The 19051-nt window shown below is 46.8% G+C and overlaps 1 protein-coding gene across 1 annotated transcript in view; it reads left to right on the top strand.

The window, feature by feature from the left end:
• loxl2 (lysyl oxidase like 2) overlaps positions 1-18372 on the top strand; it is a 39662-nt gene extending 21290 nt beyond the window's left edge. Inside the window, exons 5-14 of the mRNA NM_001142048.1 lie at positions 7887-8109; positions 8736-8919; positions 9140-9291; positions 9413-9580; positions 9880-10045; positions 11263-11506; positions 14618-14733; positions 17014-17150; positions 17242-17353; positions 17614-18372. Coding sequence (NP_001135520.1) covers positions 7887-8109; positions 8736-8919; positions 9140-9291; positions 9413-9580; positions 9880-10045; positions 11263-11506; positions 14618-14733; positions 17014-17150; positions 17242-17353; positions 17614-17693 — 1582 coding nt within the window. The 3' untranslated portion in view covers positions 17694-18372. The remainder of the gene's footprint in view (positions 1-7886; positions 8110-8735; positions 8920-9139; positions 9292-9412; positions 9581-9879; positions 10046-11262; positions 11507-14617; positions 14734-17013; positions 17151-17241; positions 17354-17613) is intronic.
• Positions 18373-19051: the final 679 nt, after the last annotated feature.

Below are 19051 nucleotides of genomic sequence, written 5' to 3'. Positions count from 1 at the left end.
TAGTAGGGAGAGATGGTGCCTATAGTAGCAGTGGGGGGATAATACCCTCTGGGAAGGGACTGTGGCTGTGGGATAGCAGGTATAGTAGGGAGAGATGGTGCCTATAGTAGCAGTGGGGATAATAGCCTCTGGGAAGGGACTGTGGCTGTGGGATAGCAGGTATAGTAGGGAGAGAATTTTATTAAAATATATTAAACAAATACAATAAAAATACAATTACATTTCAATCAAGCAAAAAATACATATAAATCAATATTGCATCAAAAAACAAAGCGTACCTCCCTCCAAAGCATCTTATTTCTTACAGATTGTTATAATACACATATCAAGAGGCATCTTTATGTTTCTTATTTTGAGACTTGTCTAAACATTTCCCAGCAGACCGTTTAACCTGTACCCGCACACCTGCCCCCTGACTCTCCATCACACTTTCCTCCCCCAACTCCCTTTCTGCCCCCTGAGACTGAAAAGCCCCTTCCCTCTTGCTCTTCTTCCTGCTGGAGATGATATCAGATGAGAGACTTTTCCTTTTCTCCCTCTCCTCCTCCTCCTCCTCCATTCTCTCCATCTCTACCTGTTCCTCTGCTAAATCCCCCCACGATTTCCCTCCTGGCAAAACAAACCTATTCTCAGTTGGGAGGGTAATTACACCTGGGCACTGAGCCTCCTTAGCCTTATTAGCCTTATTAGATTTACTGCCCACCACTATCCAACCATCCCCTCCACCTCCCTCCTCTTGGGCTGCCTGTACCGCTGCCTGTACCTTTGCCTGTTTGTTCTCTCTCTCCTTCCCTCTCACCTCTGTTGGGCGCCCCCTGTCTGTCTCTTTTGCCCCACCTGCCCTCTCCTCCCCCCCTCCTTCAGTCTGGGGCAAGTTCTCCCCTGGCATTGGGGTACTCATTACTTTCTCCAGATTGGGACAAGCCTTCCTAATGTTCCGCCAGGCGTCGGGGCAGGCCCTATAAGCATGGCCGGATTGCATACACAGGTTGCACTTTATGGCCTTTACACACTCCTTGCTTGGGTGCCCAGTCTCCCCACACAAAGCACATTTCTGTATGTTGCACTTTACAGCATAATGCCTGTTGGACCCACATTTATAGCATAGCCTGGGCTGGCCCACATAGAAACAGACACCCCTTGCTTTCCCAATGAAAAAAGAATTTGGGAGATGTTTCTGAACATTCTGATCCACATGCAGTTTTACTTGGACTTTATACCCCCCTATCCAGAATCCCTCCTCATCAAACACCGGCTCCAGGGGGGATAGGACAGTGCACTGGCGCCGGAGCCATATGAGGATGTCCTGCTCATGCACTGTCTCTCTCTTCATGATAATAGTGACCAGTTTGGTTTCGGGTTTGGACACAGGGATTACCCTAAACCCCTCCCACTCCTTGGCCTCTTTACTCAGATGGTACCGCCTCCAGAACTCCTCTAACCCTTGGGATAACTTATAGCTTAAATCAAACTCAGTGTCTGTGACACTCAGCAAGGCATAAACATCCTGTGGGGTAAAACCCAGCAACTGCTTAATAATGTTTCTGCCCACAAACCTGCGCCCCGGGAAATCCTCCCTCTCTTTCTCCCACTTAATTTTCACAACATTCTTCCTCTTGTCAAACTCATCATCAAACTCCTCATCCTGCTCACGTGCAAAGAATCTCCTTCCCTCCCAAACACTGCCCCCCGCAGCCCCAGCAACACTCTCAGTCCCCCCATGCACATTGCTTTCCCCAGCAGAATAAACAACATTTTTTCCTTCCCCTCCCCCCTCAGTCACACACGTTGCATTACCTGCAATCACCTGCACCTCAGCTGCACCACTCCCAGCCGCTTGCACCTCAGCTGCCTCAGCACTCACTGCCCCTCCCCCCTCAGTCACACACATTGCATTACCTGCATGTACCTGCACCCCAGCCGCTTGCCCCACACTGCCCCCGGCACTCACAGCAGCTGCACACACACCATCAGTATTGGAAAGACCGTTACTATGCACAATATCAGTAGCAACGCTATATTCTGCAACAATTTTAGAGTATTCAGTCTCTTTCAGCAGTTCAGCAACTTTTAGCAGTCTCTCAGCAGTCATATTGCCCTCCTTCATCTGTTCAAATCTCTGCTTGTTGCCATACAGCTCCTTCCATGGCTCTATAACAGCCAGAATATCTTTAATGTTAATCTCAGTCTCTTCCAGTTCCTTATTGAGGAAAGCCAACTCCTTGATGAACTGAGTCCTCCTCTCTCCTCTCAGCAACTTCTGATTCTTTATCAGTCTGTCAATGTCTCTGTTTAACTTGCTTTGCTTCTCCTCCAAATACCTCAGCTCCTTTAAAGCATTAATGATAGTGTCATATTGTATAACAGTCTCAGTCCCTTTGTGCATTTCCCCTGCCTTCCCCAGGGGGCCGGCAGCCATTACCTGCTCACTCTCCTGGGCCACACGGTTTCCATGCACCTCACAGGTAGCAGCCATTTCCTGGTCACTCAGAGCACACTCTGCAACCTCCAGGGCCACACAGTTTCCATGCTCCTCACTGGCAGCAGCCATCTCCTGGTTGGTCAGAGCACTTTCTGCAACCACCATTGCCACATGGCTTCCATGCTCCTCACTGCCAGCAGCCATTTTGCAGCCATCAGACTCTGCTCTCACCTCCTGGTCTGCCTCTGTTGTAGCTCCGCAGCTCCCTGCAGTCACTCCAACACCGGCGTCCAGGTCCTCAGAGTCACTCTCCATGCCGCTTTTGGAACAACTTTTGCTTTTCTTTTCCTTTGCTTTAACAGAGCAGGAAACTTTGCCCTTTGCAGTGCGCTCTACTGACACCACAATGTTAGATCCAGCAGCCCTCCTGCTGCTCAAACGGGTCTTCACCACCCGGCTAAACGGTTTTATCGCTTTCTTCCCCATCAAGTAGGGAAAAGCACCAAAAACAGAGAAAAAAACCCCACAAAACTAACTCCCAGACCCAGCCGGGCCCGGGAGAAAGTCACAACTCCACAGAGCACTCAGAGCACCTCCACTCAGTAGCAATAGCAATGAGCAAATGGCCTCTGGGAAGGGGGTGTGGCTGTGGGATAGCAGGTATAGTAGGGAGAGAATTTTATTAAAATATATTAAACAAATACAATAAAAATACAATTACATTTCAATCAAGCAAAAAATACATAGAAATCAATATTGCATCAAAAAACAAAGCGCACCTCCCTCCAAAGCATCTTATTTCTTACAGATCGTTATAATACACATATCAAGAGGCATCTTTATGTTTCTTATTTTGAGACTTGTCCAAACATTTCCCAGCAGTCCGTTTAACTTGTACCCGCACACCTGCCCCCTGACTCTCCATCACATCTTGCTCCCCCAACTCCCCTTCCTCCAGTGACTCCTTTTCTGCCCCCTGAGACTGAAAAGCCACTTCCCTCTTGCTCTTCTTCCTGCTGGAGATGATATCAGATGAGAGACTTTTCCTTTTCTCCCTCTCCTCCTCCTCCTCCTCCTCCTCCATTCTCTCCATCTCTACCTGTTCCTCTGCTAAATCCCCCCACGATTTCCCTCCTGGCAAAACAAACCTATTCTCAGTTGGGAGGGTAATTACACCTGGGCACTGAGCCTCCTTAGCTTTATTTGATTTGCTGCCCACCACTATCCAACCATCCCCTCCACCTCCCTCCTCTTGGGCTGCCTGTACCGCTGCCTGTACCTTTACCTGTTTGTTCTCTCTCTCCTTCCCTCTCACCTCTGTTGGGCGCCCCCTGCCTGTTTCTTTTCCCCCACCTGCCCTCTCTTCCCCCCTTCCCTCAGTCTGGGGCAAGTTCTCCCCTGGCATTGGGGTACTCATTACTTTTTCCAGATTGGGACAAGCCTTCCTAATGTTGCGCCAGGCGTCGGGGCAGGCCCTATAAGCATGGCCGGATTGCATACACAGGTTGCACTTTATGGCCTTTACACACTCCTTGCTTGGGTGCCCAGTCTCCCCACACAAAGCACATTTCTGTATGTTGCACTTTACAGCATAATGCCTGTTGGACCCACATTTATAGCATAGCCTGGGCTGGCCCACATAGAAACAGACACCTCTTGCTTTCCCAATGAAAAAAGAATTTGGGAGATGTTTCTGAACATTCTGATCCACATGCAGTTTTACTTGGACTTTATACCCCCCTACCCAGAATCCCTCCTCATCAAACACCGGCTCCAGGGGGGATAGGACAGTGCACTGGCGCCGGAGCCATATGAGGATGTCCTGCTCATGCACGGTCTCTCTCTTCATGATAATGGTGACCAGTTTGGTTTCGGGTTTGGACACCGGTATTACCCTAAACCCCTCCCACTCCTTGGCCTCTTTACTCAGATGGTACCGCCTCCAGAACTCCTCTAACCCTTGGGATAGCTTATAGCTTAAATCAAACTCAGTGTCTGTGACACTCAGTAAGGCATAAACGTCCTGTGGGGTAAAACCAAGCAACTGTTTAATAATGTTTCTGCCCACAAACCTGCGCCCCGGGAAATCCTCCCTCTCTTTCTCCCATTTAATTTTCACAACATTTTTCCTTTTATCAAACTCATCATCAAACTCCTCATCCTGCTGACGTGCAAAGAATCTCCTTCCCTCCCAAACACTGCCCCCCGCAGCCCCAGCAACACTCTCAGTCCCCCCATGCACATTGCTTTCCCCAGCAGAATAAACAACATTTTTTCCTTCCCCTCCCCCCTCACTCACACACATTGCATTACCTGCAATCACCTGCACCTCAGCTGCACCACTCCCAGCCGCTTGCACCTCAGCTGCCCCAGCACTCACTGCCCATCCCCCCTCACTCACACACATTGCATTACCTGCAATCACCTGCACCTCAGCTGCACCACTCCCAGCCACTTGCACCTCAGCTGCCCCAGCACTCACTGCCCCTCCCCCCTCACTCACACACATTGCATTACCTGCAATCACCTGCACCTCAGCTGCTTGCCCCACACTGCCCCCAGCACTCACCCCACTCACGGCAGCTGCACACACACTATCAGTATGGGAAAGATCGTTACTATGCACAATATCAGTAGCAACGCTATATTCTGCAACAATTTTAGAGTACTCAGTCTCTTTCAGCAGTTCAGCAACTGTTAGCAGTCTCTCAGCAGTCATATTGCCCTCCTTCATCTGTTCAAATCTCTGCTTGTTGCCATACAGCTCCTTCCATGGCTCTATAACAGCCAGAATGTCTTTAATGTAAGTCTCAGTCTCTTCTAGTTCCTTATTGTGGAAAGCCAACTCCCTGATGAACTGAGTCCTCCTCTCTCCTCTCAGCAACTTCTGATTCTTTATCAGTCTGTCAATGTCTCTGTTTAACTTGCTTTGTTTTTCCTCCAAACACCTCAGCTCCTTTAAAGCATTAATAATTGTATCATATTGTATTACAGTCTCAGTACCTTTGTGCTCTTCCCCTGCCCTCCCCAGGGGGCCGGCAGCCATTACCTGCTCACTCTCCTGGGCCACACGGTTTGCATGCACCTCACAGGCAGCAGCCATTTCCTGGTGACTCGGTGCACTCTCTGCAACCTCCAGGGCCACACAGCTTCCATACTCCTCACTGGCAGCAGCCATCTCCTGGTTGGTCAGAGCACTTTCAGCAACCACCATTGCCACATGGCTTCCATGCTCCTCACTGCCAGCAGCCATTTTGCAGCCATCAGACTCTCCTCTCACCTCCTGGTTTGCCTCTGTTGTAGCTCCGCAGCTCCCTGCAGTTACTCCAACACCGGAGTCCAGGTCCTCAGAGTCACTCTCCATGCCACTTTTGGAACAGCTTTTGCTTTTCTTTTCCTTTGCTTTAACAGAGCAGGAAACTTTGCCCTTTGCAGTGCGCTCTACTGACACCACAATGTTAGATCCAGCAGCCCTCCTGCTGCTCAACCGGGTCTTCACCACCCGGCTAAACGGTTTTATCGCTTTCTTCCCCATCATGTAGGGAAAAGCACCAAAAACAGAGAAAAATACCCACAAAACTAACTCCCAGACCCAGCCGGGCCCGGGAGAAAGTCACAACTCCACAGAGCACTCAGAGCACCTCCACTCAGTAGCAACAGCAATGAGCAAATGGCCTCTGGGAAGGGGGTGTGGCTGTGGGATAGCAGGTATAGTAGGGAGAGATGGTGCCTATAGTAGCAGTGGGGGGATAATAGCCTCTGGGAATGGACTGTGGCTGAGGGATAGCAGGTATAGTAGGGAGAGATGGTGCCTATAGTAGCAGTGGGGGGATAATAGCCTCTGGGAAGGGACTGGGGCTGTGGGATAGCAGGTATAGTAGGGAGAGATGGTGCCTATAGTAGCAGTGGGGGGATAATAGCCTCTGGGAATGGACTGTGGCTGAGGGATAGCAGGTATAGTAGGGAGAGATGGTGCCTATAGTAGCAGTGGGGGGATAATAGCCTCTGGGAAGGGACTGGGGCTGTGGGATAGCAGGTATAGTAGGGAGAGATGGTGCCTATAGTAGCAGTGGGGATAATAGCCTCTGGGAAGGGACTGTGGCTGTGGGATAGCAGGTATAGTAGGGAGAGATGGTGCCTATAGTAGCAGTGGGGGGATAATAGCCTCTGGGAAGGGACTGAGGCTGTGGGATAGCAGGTATAGTAGGGAGAGATGGTGCCTATAGTAGCAGTGGGGGGATAATAGCCTCTGGGAAGGGACTGTGGCTGGGGGATAGCAGGTATAGTAGGGAGAGATGGTGCCTAGAGTACAAGTGGGGATAATAGCCTCTGGGAAGGGACTGTGGCTGGGGGATAGCAGGTATAGTAGGGAGAGATGGTGCCTATAGTACAAGTGGGGATAATAGCCTCTGGGAAGGGACTGGGGCTGTGGGATAGCAGGTATAGTAGGGAGAGATGGTGCCTATAGTAGCAGTGGGGATAATAGCCTCTGGGGAGGGACTGTGGCTGTGGGATAGCAGGTATAGTAGGGAGAGATGGTGCCTATAGTAGCAGTGGGGGGATAATAGCCTCTGGGAAGGGACTGGGGCTGTGGGATAGCAGGTATAGTAGGGAGAGATGGTGCCTATAGTAGCAGAGGGGGATAATAGCCTCTGGGAAGGGACTGTGGCTGTGGGATAGCAGGTATAGTAGGGAGAGATGGTGCCTATAGTAACAGTGGGGGGATAATAGCCTCTGGGAAGGGACTGTGGCTGTGGGATAGCAGGTATAGTAGGGAGAGATGGTGCCTATAGTAACAGTGGAGGGATAATAGCCTCTGGGAAGGGACTGGGGCTGTGGGATAGCAGGTATAGTAGGGAGAGATGGTGCCTATAGTAACAGTGGGGGGATAATAGCCTCTGGGAAGGGACTGTGGCTGTGGGATAGCAGGTATAGTAGGGAGAGATGGTGCCTATAGTAGCAGTGGAGGGATAATAGCCTCTGGGAAGGGACTGGGGCTGTGGGATAGCAGGTATAGTAGGGAGAGATGGTGCCTATAGTAACAGTGGGGGGATAATAGCCTCTGGGAAGGGACTGTGGCTGTGGGATAGCAGGTATAGTAGGGAGAGATGGTGCCTATAGTAGCAGTGGGATAATAGCCTCTGGGAAGGGACTGGGGCTGTGGGATAGCAGGTATAGTAGGGAGAGATGGTGCCTATAGTAGCAGTGGGGGGATAATAGCCTCTGGGAAGGGACTGTGGCTGTGGGATAGCAGGTATAGTAGGGAGAGATGGTGCCTATAGTAGCAGTGGGATAATAGCCTCTGGGAAGGGACTATGGCTGTGGGATAGCAGGTATGCCTATAGTAGCAGTGGGATAATAGTTACTAATAGTTCTAAGAATAATGGTTTATTGTTATTGGACGTGAATGAGCATGTTTCCACCTTTGTGGCTAATGGATCCATTGTCATTCTGTTGCCCCAAGGTTGTTCTCATCCCGTCGGAAGCACACTTATTGGCAATTCTCAGCAAACTGCACAGGAAATGAGGCCCATCTTTCTTCCTGCAAGGTGGGGGGCGTCCTCACACCCGATCCCAAAACCAATCAGACATGCAGTGATGGTTCTCCTGCCGTGGTGAGCTGTACCCCAGGGCGTGCCTTTGCCCCCAGTCCTGGCACAGGCTTCAGGAAAGCATTCCGACAAGAGGTGAGGGGCCTTTCTTATTGGCTTGTATACAACTAAATGTAACATATGACAAGCCCACAAATATGTAACTATGTATAGCGGCCAATCACCTAAAGCTTGCCTTTAAGGGGTTGTTCACATTTCAATTAACTTTTATATGATGTAGAGAGTAATATTCTGAGACAATTTGCAACTGGTCTTCATTTGTAATTATTAGTGGTTTTTATATTATTTAGCTTTTTGTTGTTAGTGTCCAAATTACCCTAGCAACCAGGCAATGGTTTGAATAATAGACTAGTAGTCTCACAGAGCAATGGTTTATTGGCTGCTGGGGTCAGGGACCCTTATGCGAAAGCTTGAAGAGTCAGAAGAAGGCAAATTATTGGAAAACTATAAAAAATACAAAATGGAAGACCAACTGAAAAGCTGATAAGATCAGGCTATTCTATAGCATACTAACACTTAGCTTGAAGGTGAACAAACCCTATTAAATGCCACCCTAACTGGTCTTCAAGTGCCACCCCACTTTGGCCCTGGGAAAAATTCACTTTATGCCCCGCCTCAGCACACTTGATGCTTTCAGTGGGTGCCTCATTGGATGCCAAATACACTCCTAAGCTCCAACCCTTGTGCCTTTTCCTCTGCAGCAGCCACTAGTGCGCCTGAGGGGCGGAGCTAACACTGGAGAAGGGCGTGTGGAGGTTCTGAAGAATGGAGAATGGGGAACGATTTGTGACGATAAATGGAACTTGGTCACCGCCAGCGTGGTCTGCAGGGAACTGGGGTTTGGCAGCGCCAAGGAAGCTCTTGCAGGAGCACAGATGGGCCAAGGTAACAGAACAACCTCATCCACACAAAAATCTATACTCTTACCAGGCCGGGACATTTCATAAGCCTTTCCTCAGTCAACTCCCCTTTATGCACTTACAGTATTAGATTGTGAGCTTCTCATCTACCGGTCTGCACTAGGACAATAACGAATGCCAACTGCACACTAATGGGACAGAGAGAGCGCAGGCCATGCTAACCTTACACACTGCTCTCCTTCTAGGAATGGGCCACATCCACATGAGTGAGATCCAATGCAATGGCTTTGAGAAGTCACTAATAGACTGCAAATTTAATGTCCACTCGCAAGGCTGCAATCATGAGGAGGATGCTGCTGTTAGGTGCAATGTGCCGGCCATGGGCTTTGAAAACCAGGTGAGTGATGCCCCCATGAAGACCGTTTTACCTACATAGCCTCGAGCAGCAAGGGTGAGCCCTAACCTAAAGCATACTTGTACAACTGGCAAATTCCTTCAAAGGTCTTCTAATCCCCTAGGTACGGCTGAGTGGAGGACGTCATCCAACTGAAGGACGCGTGGAGGTTCTGATGGAACGGAATGGAACCTTGCGTTGGGGAACTGTGTGCAGTGATACCTGGGGCACAATGGAAGCCATGATTGTTTGTCGCCAGTTGGGACTTGGGTTTGCTAGCCATGCATTTCAGGTAGGAGAATTTACCACAGGGGTCCAGATGGAGTTTTTGGAAGGGTCGCAGTGTAACACACACACACACATATATATATATATATATATAGAGAGAGAGAGAGGTATTAGACAAACATCCCTATAGGGGAAGCTTTATAGTATGGACCAGGAAGAGGAAGTCTAACCCTGGTATCCATACAGTTATGGATGGAAGAACTGTGACAGTTCTCACATTGATGATGTGAAGAGATGATGGCAGTATAGAATTGCTGTGATACATAATCCTAGCTCACGTGCTATATTTATTTTTGCACACAGGAGACCTGGTACTGGCAAGGAGATATAAATGCCGACGATGTTGTCATGAGTGGGGTTAAATGCTCAGGTACAGAGATGTCTTTGGCACACTGTCGGCACGATGGGGCCAACATCAATTGCCCCCGAGGAGGAGGAAGGTTTGCTGCTGGCGTGTCCTGTGTGGAGAGTAAGTGTGCCCGGCCAAGGATCCCTCACGTATGCATTTTTAGAGGATGGGATTTTCCTACTTATGGCAAACGATTGAGAATATTTCTTCTTATAATTCTCTAATAACACAACAGAGGTTGGAGAGATGCACATATTCACAGTTTATGGCAGTGCCTCTGGTGTGCATGCTATAACACCATTATCTCAGTTCCGCCCCCTGGTACGTCCCGTCTGGATCAGGGCAGCCAGTAACCCGACTCCTCCATTTTCCATAAGCTCATTGCTCCTTCATTGTGCCGAATGTAAAAGGTGCTTTTTAAACATATTATTTCCTGTGGCTCTTTCCCTTCACTCAGCATCTCTTCTCCTCTTACATGGTGAGCTAACCCGAATTTCCACCCCTCATACTGTTGTGTGGTATGTTCTCCTACATTGCTGGATGATATGCTGCTAAAGTCATTAAATACTGTGTGGGGTTGCATCCATCCACTGAAATAGTACTGCCGGCTATGAGCTGTAGGGAGTCATTCTGGGTCCCAGGAGCCCCAAATTCTCTTCTTAAATACAAAGTAAATCATAGAAGTAAGCATAGAAGATGTAGAAAAAGTAGGGGGGAAGAAAAATATTCGCACCCCTAACCCAAAAATACCCTTTTTACTGCCCTAAAGGTCTGAAGGTGGGGAATTGAAGACTCATGAAGCATCATTTCTGGGGCGGGGGGGGGGGCGTAAAGGTGAGCAGACTCAGTTTTGCAGTTTCTAGATCCAGGACCCAGCTAGCGCAAACAGTTACTGATTGGGTTGAACCTGCTGAGGGCCCCATACATGGGATGATACGCTGCCAGTCTGGAGGCACAGAGTTGTCAGCTGTTATTGGCCTATGTCAGGGCTGAATCGTCAGATATGGAGGTAAAAACAATAGAAATTCAACCTCCATCTGCCAATTCAGCCCTGAATGTAGATTTTGCTCGGGCGCCATCAAAATCTTTTAACCTGTGCGAATCGACGAGTCAACCGATATCCGCAGCCTTTTGCGATATCAGTCGCCTCGTCAAGCTGTCATACGCGCACCGAATATCGCATGTATGGGCAGCTTTAGGAGGAGTTGCTACCCTTTATTTATAGGACAGACACTAATTCTCAGCGCTACTTACAGTTTATGAATTGGGTACTAATTAATGGCTTTTTAGGCAAGCAATGTCATGTAATTATTACTCTTGGCTCTACTTTCTTCCAGCTGCCCCAGACCTTGTGCTAAATGCCGCCCTGGTGGAACAAACCACATATCTTGAAGACAGACCAATGTTCATGCTGCAGTGTGCCCACGAAGAGCAGTGCCTGTCCTCCTCTGCTGATCGCACTAGCCCTACTACTGGCTACCGCCGCCTCCTGCGCTTCAGCTCCCAGATCCACAACAACGGGCAGGCCGACTTTCGCCCTAAGACTGGTCGGCATTCCTGGATATGGCACGACTGCCATCGGTAAGTATTATGCCTGAGTATCACAGCCTACAAAATGCTATACCTTAGGGATGCCCAACCTTTATTACCCATGAGCCACATTTAAATGTAAAAAGAGTTGGGGACTACCACAAGCATGGAAAATGTTTTTTGGTGTGCAAAATAGGGACTTTGATTGGTTATTTGGTGGCCCCTATATGGACTGACAGCCTACAGGAGGCTCTGATTGGCAGTAGACCTGTTTATTATGTGAGAAATTTAAAAATAAGCAATGATAAAAGCCAACACAAAACTGATGATTACAATAGCCGGTGGATAGGAAGCGGAAACAAAATGGCAAGATGATGTTTAGCTGTAGGACGGCAAAGAATCCCAGATACTTCTCAGATGTATATATTGATTAGTACTACTATGTACTGTATATGGCCAACAATATCCACTGATATAAAGTATTTAGACCCCCCCTGCCTCCAGCAGCAATGTCAGCACAAACATGGTTGGGATCATAAGGGGTACAGCGTACAATGACAATCTTGACAATTCCATGTTCCCTGCTTTGGGGCAAAGGTCTGGGGAAGATTTGCCCAGTTTCAGCACAATAATTCCCCCATGCACAAAGCAAGGACTGCACAGCACTGGCCTCACCCCAACCCAACTGAACACCACGGGGTGAATTATAATGTGAATACGAGACAGTCCTGAACCCAAATATCAGTTCCCAACCTCAACTACAGTGGCTTGCAAAAGTATTCGGCCCCCTTGAACTTTTCCACATTTTGTCACATTACAGCCACAAACATGAATCAATTTTATTGGAATTCCACGTGAAAGACCAATACAAAGTGGTGTACACGTGAGAAGTGGAAGGAAAATCATACATGATTCCAAACATTTTTTACAAATAAATAACTGCAAAGGGGGGTGTGCGTAATTATTCAGCCCCCTTTGGTCTGAGTGCAGTCAGTTGCCCATAGACATTGCCTGATGAGTGCTAATGCCTAAATAGAGTGCACCTGTGTGTAATCTAATGTCAGTACAAATACAGCTGCTCTGTGACGGCCTCAGAGGTTGTCTAAGAGAATATTGGGAGCAACAACACCATGAAGTCCAAAGAACACACCAGACAGGTCAGGGATAAAGTTATTGAGAAATTTAAAGCAGGCTTAGGCTACAAAAAGATTTCCAAAGTGCTCCGTGCTCCTTCCAAAGCACGAAGCACTGTTCAAGCGATCATTCAGAAATGGAAGGAGTATGGCACAACTGTAAACCTACCAAGACAAGGCCGTCCACCTAAACTCACAGGCTGAACAAGGAGAGCGCTGATCAGAAATGCAGCCAAGAGGCCCATGGTGACTCTGGGGGAGCTGCAGAGATCTACAGCTCAGGTGGGGGAATCTGTCCATAGGACAACTATTAGTCGTGCACTGCACAAAGTTGGCCTTTATGGAAGAGTGGCAAGAAGAAAGCTATTGTTAACAGAAAACCATAAGAAGTCCCGTTTGCAGTTTGCCACAAGCCATGTGGGGGACACAGCAAACATGTGGAAGAAGGTGCTCTGGTCAGATGAGACCAAAATGGAACTTTTTGGCCAAAATGCAAAACGCTATGTGTGGCGGAAAACTAACACTGCACATCACTCTGAACACACCATCCCCACTGTCAAATATGGTGGTGGCAGCATCATGCTCTGGGGGGGCTTCTCTTCAGCAGGGACAGGGAAGCTGGTCAGAGTTGATGGGAAGATGGATGGAGCCAAATACAGGGCAATCTTGGAAGAAAACCTCTTGGAGTCTGCAAAAGACTTGAGACTGGGGCGGAGGTTCACCTTCCAGCAGGACAACGACCCTAAAGATAAAGCCAGGGCAACAATGGAATGGTTTAAAACAAAACATATCCATGTGTTAGAATGGCCCAGTCACAGTCCAGATCTAAATCCAATGGAGAATCTGTGGCAAGATCTGAAAACTGCTGTTCACAAACGCTGTCCATCTAATCTGACTGAGCTGGAGCTGTTTTGCAAAGAAGAATGGGCAAGGATTTCAGTCTGTAGATGTGCAAAGCTGGTAGAGACATACCCTAAAAGCCTGGCAGCTGGAATTGCAGCAAAAGGTGGTTCTACAGAGTATTGACTCTGAATAATTACGCACACCCCACTTTGCAGTTATTTATTTGTAAAAAATGTTTGGAATCATGTATGATTTTCCTTCCACTTCTCACGTGTACACCACTTTGTATTGGTCTTTCACGTGGAATTCCAATAAAATTGATTTCATGTTTGTGGCTGTAATGTGACAAAATGTGGAAAAGTTCAAGGGGGCCGAATACTTTTGCAAGCCACTGTATGTTCCTTTGTTTAAATGGAAGCAAATCCTACCAACACTCTTCCAACACATCGTGGGAACCTGTCTGGAATAGTTTATAGCAGCAAAGGGAGGGCCAACCTTGGTTTGGGAATGAGAAGTTGGGCAGACAGGTGTCTGGGTACCCTTGGCCACACTGTGCATGTTTAGTGGTTAGAAAAGTGGCTTTCATATGTGTGGCAGGATTTGCTGATTACTGGTTGCCAAAAGCAGGAGGAATAAGTAAGCGATACCCAAAGACACAAATACATACATGGATCTAGATGCACATAAGTTCTCTGAATGAACAGGGTGCTATTCTGTTTGCCTCCTTCCTGTTTCTTTTAATAAACCCAGGTTAGTTCTACTCTGATACTGATGTAGCTTTTATGCTACTAATAGAAACACAAAAGCCAAAAACAAGCCCTTAATATAGCAGCTGAGGCAATCCTGAGTATGATGTACCTGCTAATTATATGTACTGGGAATAGAATATGTCCCAGACTGGAGAGAGGGAATAAAGGCACGGCTGTATGTAGGCAGAGAGCACAGTCTGTGCCCTGGGAAGGGCTGGGTGGTTCTACATTAAAGGATTAGTTCTAAGGTGATGCCAGGGCACAGGAGGCGGAGCCTGGGTATGGCTGGGTATTACAGTAATTGGCAGCTACACAGGAATAAGAGGCCATTAGTGCCTACTCTCCATACTGTCCTGCTCGCCACTGAGCCTCCCAAATGTTCTTGTCACTGGAACAGCATCATTCTGTCCTCACTCTCCTGCCCATTTGTCTTTCAGCCATTACCACAGCATGGAGGTTTTCACCCACTATGATCTGCTGAGCCTGAATGGGACCAAAGTGGCGGAGGGACACAAAGCCAGCTTCTGCCTCGAAGATTCAGAGTGTGAAACAGGTCAGCGGACCTTTCCCCTTTCCTGAAGTCACACCCACCCTTACCTTGTTACACACACTGCTTGCACTCAGCATCCATATGCTGCCAATCTGGGGCTCATTTATAAACACTGGGCAAATTTGCCCCGGGCAGTAACCTATGGCAACCAATGAAATGTTTGCTCTCGATCTTCATCCTGCAGCTGTCTGAAAATAATCACTGATTGGTTGCTATGGGTTACTGCCCATGTGTAACTTTGCCTAATGTTTATAAATAAGCCCTAGTGTGTGTCACAGATCACTAGGTTAATCTGAAAGTTAATAGGTTAATTTGAAGTGCTCTTAAAACAAACTCTAAGCAGCAGTTTTTACACCATGCTTATGTAAGTACTTTGTAACAGCAGCGCCTCCTGCTGGTCATTCTGGCCAAGCGGCTACAGCTGGCAGAAAATTTATTTTGTGAGAAAGGGAATTTCTTGTGATGTCGCTCTGCTGTGAATGGATGACCCTTCTCTGCTCACTCACTTTATTTTATAAGCAGAGAAACCATCACAAACCTTTCCTTTTTTCCCACTAACCTCACTTTCTTTCGACTGTGTTGGGGGGTGGGGGAGTTAAATGAAAAGCAAACCTTCCCCTTTTAAATTGAAGCTAGGAAATAAAAAAAATAAATAAAATAGTACTTAAAAATGTATTTTGTAGAAAGAAACCACCAGGCAATCCATAAATTGCACCACTCACTCTGAGTCACTAGTCTGATTGATCAAAGGTATAAAAACTCAACTTTTACTACAACAGGTATCGGGCCCATTATCTGGAAACCCATTACGGAAAGGCCATCTTCCATAGACTCCATTTTAATCAAATAATTCACATTTTTATAAATGATTCCCTTTTCTCTGTAATAATAAAACAGTACCTGTACTTGATCCCAACTAAGATATAATTACCCCTTATTGGGGGCAGAACAATCCTATTGGGTTTATTTAATGGTTAAATGATTCCCTTTTCTCTGTAATAATAAAACAGTACCTGTACTTGATCCCAACTAAGATATAATTACCCCTTATTGGGGGCAGAACAGCCCTATTGGGTTTATTTAATGGTTAAATGATTCCCTTTTCTCTGTAATAATAAAACAGTACCTGTACTTGATCCCAACTAAGATATAATTACCCCTTATTGGGGGCAGAACAGCCCTATTGGGTTTATTTAATGGTTAAATGATTCCCTTTTCTCTGTAATAATAAAACAGTACCTGTACTTGATCCCAACTAAGATATAATTACCCCTTATTGGGGCAAAACAGCCCTATTGGGTTTATTTAATGGTTAAATGATTCCCTTTTCTCTGTAATAATAAAACAATACCTGTACTTGATCCCACCTGAGATATGTTACCCTTATTGGAGCCAAAACAATCCTATTGGGTTTAATTACTGTTTAAATAATTTTTGTTAGCAGATTTAAGGTAGGAGATCTGAATTACCGAAAGACCCCTTATCCGGAAAACCCCAGGTCCTGAGCATTCTGGATAACGGGTCCCATACCTGTACCATTAAAATACCCATATGTCCAAAAAAAAAAACAAATGAAAATACACATGGGGGAGGCAAAGTAGGAAATCTGTCGTTGCTCCCAAGAGAAAAATGGTGTAATAGGGGGCTTCTCAGCGGACAGCTGATGTTTAGGTTGCGTCTGTACAGAATGTGACTACTTTTCATTTCAGATTTTGCCCTGTTTAGTGCAGTAATTAAAAAATAAAAACAGGCATTATTAATTGCATTAATATTGAAATGAGGGGGGTGGGGACTACCCCTTTAATACCTCCAATATATGTCCATTGCAGTCATGGGGAAAAGTATAAAGCTGCTTGATGGAGCATATGCTCCCTCTACTGGCCACAGGCAGCATGAGCTTCACCGGCCACAAGTCATTTCTATCTGCCCTTCTCTAAGCTAAAATATATAACTGGAGCTGTTTGCCAGTCCCAGTGAGACCCGACAACCAGTTATTTTTATATAACTTATCTTGCCTGCTCTGGTTGCTATAGCAAGTGGGACCCTAGCAAAAGGTTAAAATCCGAAGTAGAAAGCTGCAGGTAAAAGTAGTAGAAATTGTAAGGGAGGGGGGAGCACAGAGATGAGTACAGTATCAGAGGAAGTACAGCTGGTGGGGGGCATGCTGGGATATGTAGTCCTGTAAAAGCTCCAGCATCAGTTGGCTATGCCTTACATCAGTTAAAACAGAGAATTTATCAAACACATTTTCAAAATCTTCTGTCATTGTTTTCTTCTTTGCAGATGTCCAGAAGCAGTACGCCTGTGCTAATTTTGGGGAGCAAGGTATCACGGTGGGTTGCTGGGACGTTTACAGACACGACATTGACTGCCAGTGGGTCGATATCACAGACGTTGCGCCGGGGGATTACTTTTTCCAGGTGAGGCTGACAGGAAACCCAAACCAAGGCATTGCCATTCCACAACCTACTCATTCCCCTTTATTGGTCTCATATATCCTTCTGCCCACAGGTTATCATTAATCCAAACCAGGAGGTGGCAGAGTCAGACTACACAAATAACATCATGAAGTGCCGCTGTCGGTATGACGGACACCGAATCTGGATGTACAACTGTCATATAGGTGAGTTGCACACAAGCCCACGATATAACTGCCAGCTCCTACTGCTTCTCTGCCCCCCTATGACACGGAGTGTCAGAACATGTAGGATGTCAAGTTATAAATGGGCAGTAACTCAGCAACCAATCAGTGATTGCCTTTTTCGGTCAGCTGCTGGTAGAACAATTAATTTGATTGGTTGCCAGGGGTTACTGCCCAGGTTTGATAAATGACTGTTTGCAACATGAGATTCTCTATAAAATATACTTGCCCCTTACTTGCAGGTGGGTCGTACAGCACCGAGACAGAAGAGAAGTTCGAACACTTTAGTGGGCTCATGAATAACCAGCTCTCCACTCGGTAGACATTCTATGGAATGGAACAATGAATCCTATAAGATGCAGAGGGAACACCACCTAACCCCAATGCCAGAGGGGGCTTGAAAAATCCATGGCTTCCTGCTAGCACTACGGGGGCAGGAAGTGCATCAGAGACCTTCTGTAACCGCCTGACAATAACTGTCAGCTCCAGCGAACGTATTATGCATTATACATTCCATCCCACTTTCCCCTGTGTCGTTACTCGGGACTATGTTCTAAATGTAGCACAATATTCACATTTATCATGGAACCACTCCAGCCGTGTGATGTAGAACAGGCCGCGGGCAGTACTATGCTTGGTTCTTGTGGCACGAGGACGATTCCTCTGGAATTTGGGACTCATTTATTCAGGGCTTTAATGACATAATCCTTGGTCACTCCGTATCTCACTATGTATGAAAGATAAGAATTGAGCCAAATCTATATCATGTGAATGCCAGTCCTTTCGTTTGGGTGCTGTAGGATAAGATGAAATCCAGTGGGACTATCAGCTTTGCTTATTGGAAGGTGCAGCTTGTGTAATCCTGTCCCTTTCCCACTTGAGCGGTGCGCCCCCCGTTTCCCTGGCTCTGCGTCAGGCTAACACTGGCGCTACCACCAAACCACTGCTGCTACCCACTTGTTATATTGGTGCTATTAAACCTGGAAGTATGCCTACAAGCACTTCTTTGGACTCTTCCCCCGTTCTATTTCCGTGGCTACAGTCAGTGATCCTGGCTCTCTTCTGTGCTTATCATCTCTCTCCACTAGGGGGAAGCACACTGGAGGGTACATGGAGTGCTCAGGGCCAGCTATGGCAGATACATGCCGCCTTTCCAACATTAGGTTGATTCATTCTTTAAATACAAAATACATCATGTATATCAGTAGGGATCATCTTTCATTTTTCCCTTGTTACTGCCCAGTAACCTGTGAAGTTAGAGCTTATCACTCAAGCACAATTTCCTTCACTTAATACATCAATCTGTACATGTAGGGGGGCTGCCATATTGTTTCTTTTAGCATACTCTTTAAAAGCAAGAGCCCTCTGGTTCAGGACAGAAAGGCTCACTGCCTGTATCCATAACTCCCACCATTCCTGGCCAACAAACCAGCAGAAGATCATAAATGTAAACCTTTTTGTATGACAGGGATATCTCTATGGCCCTTTAGCTGGTGCTGAACCATAATTCAGCTGGGAATGCTGGGAGCTGTAGTTCAATGGATTTCCCTGCTGTAGACTATTCAGTGACCTAGATCTAACTTATTCTATATTTTTTAAATGTAAAGTAAAGATTATTTTTCCCTTATATGTTATGCTATTTGCTACGTTACTCCGCCCAGTATTAGTCTTAGCATATGT

The sequence above is a fragment of the Xenopus tropicalis genome, chromosome 3, assembly GCF_000004195.4.
Source record: "Xenopus tropicalis strain Nigerian chromosome 3, UCB_Xtro_10.0, whole genome shotgun sequence".
In the NCBI taxonomy this organism is placed as follows: Eukaryota; Metazoa; Chordata; class Amphibia; order Anura; family Pipidae; genus Xenopus; species Xenopus tropicalis.
The sequence above is the reverse complement of the archived record's forward strand: the minus strand, read 5'-3'. Positions and strand labels throughout refer to the sequence as shown.